Source organism: Oncorhynchus mykiss, chromosome 30 (assembly GCF_057628025.1).
Source record: "Oncorhynchus mykiss isolate SJ-2025 chromosome 30, ASM5762802v1, whole genome shotgun sequence".
Lineage (NCBI taxonomy): Eukaryota > Metazoa > Chordata > Actinopteri > Salmoniformes > Salmonidae > Oncorhynchus > Oncorhynchus mykiss.
The window spans coordinates 34,834,525-34,841,244 of record NC_143051.1 but is presented as its reverse complement, the minus strand read 5'-3'; the positions used below and the strand labels follow the sequence as shown (position 1 = coordinate 34,841,244).

The 6,720-nt window shown below is 43.1% G+C and overlaps 1 protein-coding gene across 6 annotated transcripts; it reads right to left on the bottom strand.

Annotated features, from left to right (window-relative positions):
• Positions 1-700: 700 nt before the first annotated feature.
• LOC110489302 (uncharacterized) lies at positions 701-4,297 on the bottom strand. 6 transcript variants are annotated; one of them, XM_090228095.1, is made up of 14 exons: positions 3,938-4,297; positions 3,620-3,726; positions 3,465-3,536; positions 3,292-3,375; positions 3,021-3,167; positions 2,851-2,931; positions 2,576-2,725; positions 2,413-2,462; positions 2,224-2,293; positions 2,036-2,122; positions 1,839-1,937; positions 1,649-1,729; positions 1,456-1,560; positions 701-947 (listed from the first exon to the last, which is right to left on the bottom strand). In XM_090228095.1, the coding sequence occupies exons 1-14, from the start codon at positions 4,101-4,103 to the stop codon at positions 813-815; spliced, it is 1,434 nt and encodes a 477-aa protein (XP_090084221.1). In that variant the 5' UTR covers positions 4,104-4,297; the 3' UTR covers positions 701-812. The 6 variants fall into 6 exon arrangements, with proteins under 6 accessions (XP_090084221.1, XP_090084222.1, XP_090084223.1 ...); XM_090228096.1 differs by having other exon boundaries at positions 3,465-3,533; positions 3,638-3,726; XM_090228100.1 differs by having other exon boundaries at positions 849-1,302.
• Positions 4,298-6,720: the final 2,423 nt, after the last annotated feature.

Below are 6,720 nucleotides of genomic sequence, written 5' to 3'. Positions count from 1 at the left end.
CATTTGTCTTACCGTGGACGGATGAACATCAAGGCTTTTAGAGATACTTTTGTAACCCTTTCCAGCTTTATGCAAGTCCAAAAAATGTATTGGTCTTCTGAGATCTCTTTTGTTCGAGGCATGGTTCACATCAGGCAAGGCTTCTTGTGAATAGCGAGCTCAAATTTTGTGAGTGTTTTTTTTATAGGGCTAGACAGCTCTAACCAGCATATCCAATCTTGTCTCATTGATTGGACTCCAGGTTAGCTGACCCTCAGGTTAGCTTAGCCTTGGGGTTCACATACTTTTCCAACCTACACTGTGAATGTTTAAATTATGTATTCAATATAGACAAGAAAAATACAATTAGTGTGTTATTAGTTCAGAACACTGTGTTTGTCAACTGTTGTGACTTAGATGAAGATCAGATAAAATTGTCTTACCAATTTATGCAAAAATAAAGGTAATTCCAGTATGCACTACTACACCCTCTCTCACATGAACGCCACCAACCACGCTATGATCCAACTAGTGGTCAGTATGCACTACTACACCCTCTCTCACATGAATGATAACTTTGGTTTCAGTGGGAAAGAAGGTAATTGGCTCAGACATTAATGGGAAATATGGCCAATTTAAAGTAATATACCCAAGTTACCTAAGTCTACAATGGCAGACTCACACATCACAAAACAATGCCATAAAGTGTGGGCCTTTAGTACCTGTAAATCAATTAAATGTTGTTGTTAATTTCCATATCTAAAGAATAAAGCATAATTGTTCATGTAATATTAGCCTCATATTTCCAGGAAGAGGAAATTGTGATGAAATGATTAAGTAAATAAAAAGACAGAGACAAATGCTGTTAAACTACCAGTTATATTTTTTAAAAATGTAAAATTCAGTGCAAAGTAATGTAGTGCATTAGTGTCTAGATCCCTGTTAGGTGGCAAAGTGTCACAAGAATCCTGTGGGGAGAGAAAACAAGAGAATACATTAATTTAATTTGTGTTAACTAATCAAGGTTCAACAAAGCACTTCAAGTCCTCAAATCCTGAGAGAGAGAAAGAGAGATGGACAGAGAGAGAGATATGGATGGAGAGCGAGAGAGAGAGAGATGGACGGACGGACAGAGAGAGAGAGAGATGGACAGACAGAGAGAGAGTGGCCTTTCAGATCTCTGCAGTAGGACTACATGCTGGCCATGAGGTTCTCCAGGTGGTACTCCAGGAGGCTGGAGAGCTCAGTGACCAGAGATTCTGGGTTAAAGTACCAGGCCAGCTGCTGCCCAAACATGTCATCAAGCAGAGCCATCAGCCCACCCTGAAGAGAACACCACACAACCCATAGATAATGCCTCTGAGTTACTAGCTTACCAAGAGGAAAGAGACAAGGAGAGTTACTCCCTGTAAAATGTCATTGAAACCCTGTTATTCAGGTCAACTAGGAATAAGGAAGTAAACTCTTGACTCTTACATTGAGCAGCAGCAGGTATCTCTCAGCCTTTGGCTCAATGCTGGCAGCAGCGGGCAGGAAGGAGTACAGGAGAGCGTACAGATGCTCCATGAACCCACCAGGGTGCTAAAGGAAACAGAGGAGGAGAGAAGAGAAATTGAAGTGAATTTGCTAATAGAGACATCGAAACATGTACCAGTGAGATGCTACTTACCACAATCAGGGACTTCTGAGCTATCATCAACCCAAACAGCACCAGTTCAAAGAGGACATCTATCAGGTTAACATGATGGATCTAGGACAAGAAAATAGGAATGATTTCAAACAGATCAGATACTGTGATGTATAAAAGACATGCATGTGGAAGAACCCAAAGTGAGACATTAAAGAGTTAATGAACCCACCTTTGCCTCAGCCAGCTCCCTCTCAATGTCAATCTCCTTCGAGGGGTCACTCAGGTAGTCCACAAAGTCATTATAGGCACGGATGAATTCGGCCTCGTCCTATCACAAAGCAAAGAGCGTTGATGTTAATGAACAGAACACATTTCCCACTGAGGACGCTCTCTTTCCCTTGAATGAATAATGAGTTAGTGAGCTACCATGTGGTGGGCCTGAACCAGTGCGCCCATTAGGACCTTTCCTGCCACAAACAGATGGTTCCTGCTCAGGGTGGAACCAAGCAGTGTCTAGAGAAGAGGGAAAAGTTAGGGTGAGACACCCATCTTCCTCTAGGAGACAGACAGAACAAGAAGATACAGAGAGAAACATTTTAGGTGGGTCCACTCACAGTGAAGGCCTGGCGCAGGGAGACGAGCCTCAAGGCGATGTCCTCCACTCTCTTGGTGGTAAGGTAGAGGCTGTGGGAGGGAGGGAATGGAGAATGTCAACCAGTAGAGTCAATGGGGATATAGGATGGTGACAACTATGCTTCAGCATCTGACAAGCCCAGACTACACAGATATTTAGAGGAACTCACTTTAGCAGAGGAACCTCCCTCTCCTCAGGCAGCAGGTCCTCCTCCCAGCCCTACAACAACAGAACAAACATTCAACATCAGTGACATGACAAACAATGGGTCAATGGATGGATCTTAATGCTACTAGTCTATAGAATGTGTAGCTGTGTGTCTAACATCTGACCTCATAGCAGTTGTGGCCTTCAGGCTCTGGCTCAGTGAACTGCTGATTGGTGGGCGTAGAGACGGAGGCAGCCTCCGACCATGCCGTGGAGGAGAGCAGCCCATCCAGCCCCATGTGGAGAGTGGCGTACACCACCGAGACATCAGTCTGCTGCTCCAAAAACACACACAACACACCTGTTTACCACACACACGCATTATTAGAAAACAGAGCATATCTAATGGAAAAATGCACAGTAATTGGTATTCTATATACATAGGAAAATGTTTATTTACCTGGTAGCAGCCAAACGTCACGTCCACAGACGTCTCGTGGCGGAGGTGAGACGCATACTGGGTCACCCTGCCAGCCACATACTGACAGAGAGAGATGACATGTTAAGGCCAAATGGAATAAGTGAAGAAAAGCCTAATCTAATACTATTTCAGTAGTATTTACATCTTACCTGGATCCAAGTGACGGACTGCACCTTGGTGGCACAGTAGGGGATGCCCTCTGGACTAAGCCTGGCTGTCTCCTTGGAGATGGCCCACACCAGTTGAGTCTCCAGGCCTCGAACCCTACTCACATGGTGCATCCTCACCACCACCTGCTGTGGAGAGAAACGACAAGTAACATCAACAAAACAACATCAGCCATCGCTGCAACATATTTCCATCTTGATCACATGTCTCGGACAATGTAGATTAGGACTAGATAGTTACAAAGACACATACCTGGGATCCCCCACGCATGTAGGTGATAATGGGGCTGATGAACTGGAAAGTTCTCCAGGCTTTAGCCACTGGACTGGCATTGTTCTGCACAAGAGGGGGGTGACATTACAGTACATTCAGGTTAGAAACAGCAAACATTGTAACGGTGATGTGACTGTGTGTGGTTCTCTTACCCTGATCACAACAGGCCCACAGTACAGGGGGCTGAACCTAATCGGTATCAGCTGCCAATTACCAGTGGCCTCCTAAAGCAGACAACAAAGATTTTCAGAATGAATATGTGGGATACTTTTCAAACATAAAACCAAAAGCTTTCTGAAAAGTGTACCTCAAGGATAGTTGGCACATCCTCAAGGATGATAGCAGCATCCTGGACATGAAGGATAACTGGCAGCAGTGGCACATCCAACTGGACCTCATCCAGTACAGTTGATTCTAAAAGTAGGAAAAGGAAAACAAACAAACAATTATTAGGACGTAAAACGTAGCACGCTAGCTAGTACTACTAGCAAAAGTGCATTGCTTAGCAACAATTACTCAAGTTAACGTTACCTTGAAAGTTTGGATTACAGAAATACACAACATTTAACAAATTACATTGTCAATGTTGAATGTGGTAAAATAAGAAGTTTAAAACTCCACGTACCCTCTTCGAAGTCGCTGTCGCTGTCCACCTCCCGACGATCGCGAACCCTGCAAAACGGAAAAAGACAACAAAAACAACCCATAAATGAATTTGAATAACCTGTCGACGCAGAAGGCTGCCGACGTCCTCGCACTCTCTCCGTCAATCTTGAAAAGCACCCAGGCATTTTCCAGTCGATGTTTCAATCTCAGGTCTCAAAAATTAGTCAAGTTTGTTGTTGTTGAACAGCAAATTGAAGTTGTTCTTGTTTTCGAACAGAAAACGTTCAATAGAACGCCGATATGTTCTAACGGTTAGATGTCTCATGGCAACACATATATTTGAAATTGTTGTTTACAAAATTGACAGCTGTGTTACCATAGAAATTAGTTTGGAACTCTATGGTTACCATTAGAATCCTATACAATTCCTGGTCATCATTCTAATTCCATTGACCCTATTTTGTCACCAGAGGCTTTCCTATGTTGTGTGTGTATAATATAAAACTTAAAGACCAAATCTTTTTTTTTAAAGTCACTAGCTAGGTCAATGGCACATTGAAATGTTTTAGCTTGTTTCATGGAAGTTGTTGTTGAACTTCTGAAAGTCTAGGCTTTGGCTCAGTGGGCTATAAAGTCTTGTGGAGCACAGACAACCCGGGATAAAACATATTGACCACATTCAGACAAGGGGGGCGAAACCACATCCCACTGAGGTAGGAGAGCACTGAAGCATATGCATAATAATAATCCATACCTCTTTTATAAACAGGATATTATCATTGATTATATCAAAGTGTATGTATGAATAAATCTGATTGACCTTTTTTCATGGCAGGTTCACCTTTTGAAGCCAGATGAGGTTCCCAAAGCGTTCTGGCACCCACCAAGCTCAGTCCCATCTCTGTACTCTTCTACGAGGACAACAACAATGTGATCCTAAAGAAGCATCGCAACATGGTGGTCAAGACCTGTGGATGCCTGTAACATCTGTGGTGGCTCATCTATTCTACATCATTTTAATAAACTTCACTACCATTGTTCCAAAAGATACAAACAGGGTTGATAGCAATAATCTGGCAATATGAGGCTAAATAGTATGTATCTACACTGAACATAAATATAAACTCAACATGCAACAATTTCAATGATTTTACTGAATTATAGTTCATATAAGGACATCAGTCAATTAAAATATGTTCTTTAGGCCCTAATCTATGGGTTTCACCTGACTGGGAATACAGATGTGCATCTGTTGGTAACAGATACCTTTTTAAATGAAGATAGGAGAAATCAGAAAACCAGTCAGTATCTGGTGTGACCACCATTTGCCTCATGCAGCGGGACACATTTAATTTAATATATATATATATTTTAATATAACATTTTTTAACTAGGCAAGTCAGTTAAGAACAGATTCTTATTTACAATGACGACCTACCCCGGATGACGCTGGGCCAATTGTGCTCCGCCCTATGGGACTCCCAATCACGGCCGGGTGTGATGCAATTAATCAATCAAATGTATTTATAAAAACCCTTCTTACATCAGCTGATGTCACAAAGTGCTGTACAGAAACCAGCCTAAAACCCCAAACAGCAAGCAATGCAGGTGTAGAAGCACAGTGGCTAGGAAAAACTCCCTAGAAAGGCCAGAACCTAGGAAGAAACCTAGAGAGGGTATGGGGGTGGCCAGTCCTCTTCTGGCTGTGCCCGGGGGAGATTATAACAGAACATGGCCAAGATGTTCTAATGTTCATAGATTACCAGCAGGGTCAAATAACAATAATAATGCAGCTTGGATTTGAACCAGTGACACCTCTTGCACGACTGACACAGTACCTTAGACCGCTACGCTACTCGGGAGCCCACATCACCTTAGCATAGAGTTGATCAGGCTGTTGATTGACGCCTGTGGAATGTTGTCCCACTCCTTTTCAATATTTTTTTAAAGTTGCTGGATTTTGTCAGGAACTGGAACATGCTGTCCTGCACGTTGATCCAGAGCATGCCAAACATGCTTGTGAGTATGCAGGACATGGAAGAATGTTGATATTTTCAGCTTCTGGGAATTGTGTACAGATCCTTGCAACATGGGACCGCGCATTATCATCCTGAAATATGAGTTGTTGGCGGCGGATGAATGAAACAATGGGCCTCAGGATCTCGTCACGGTTTCTCTGTGCATTCAATTCAAATTGCCATCGATAAAATGCAATTGTGTTCGTTGTCCATAGTTTATTTCCCCATACCATAACCCCACCGCCACCATGGGGCACTCTGTTCACAATGTTGACATCAGCAAACCGCTTGCCCACGCGATGCAGGATTCATCCATGAAGAGCACACTTCTTCAGTGTGCCAGTGGCCATCAAAGGTGAGCATTTGTCCACTGAAGTCAGGTCAAGACCCTGGTGAGTACGACGAACACGCAGATGGGCTTCCCTGTGACGGTTTCTTCTGACAAATTCTTCAGTTGTGCAATTCCAGTTTCATCAGCTATCGGGGTGTCTGATCTCAGATGATACTGCATGTTAAGAAGCTGGATGTGGAGGTCCTGAGCTGTCATGGTTAAAATTGGTCTGCGCTTGGACATACTACCAAATTCTCTACAACGACATTGGTAGAGAAATTACTACTCCAGCAACAGCTCTGGTGGACAATCCACCAGTCAGCATGCTCCATCAAAATTTGAGAAAAAACTGAGTATGTTGTGTGGAAAAACTGCACATTATAAGGTGGCCTGTTATTGTCCCCAGCACAAGGTGCACTTGTCTAATGAGCATGCTGTTTAATCAGTTTATTG

Excerpts from the sequence above, each read along its gene's own strand:
- LOC110489302 (XM_090228095.1), bottom strand. The coding sequence starts at position 4,103 with ATGCCTGGGTGCTTTTCAAGATTGACGGAGAGAGTGCGAGGACGTCGG. Across the intron at positions 3,537-3,619 it reads ATGTGCCAACTATCCTTGAG|GAGGCCACTGGTAATTGGCA; the intron begins GTACACTTTTCA and ends TGTCTGCTTTAG. Across the intron at positions 3,376-3,464 it reads GTGGGCCTGTTGTGATCAGG|AACAATGCCAGTCCAGTGGC; the intron begins GTAAGAGAACCA and ends CCTCTTGTGCAG.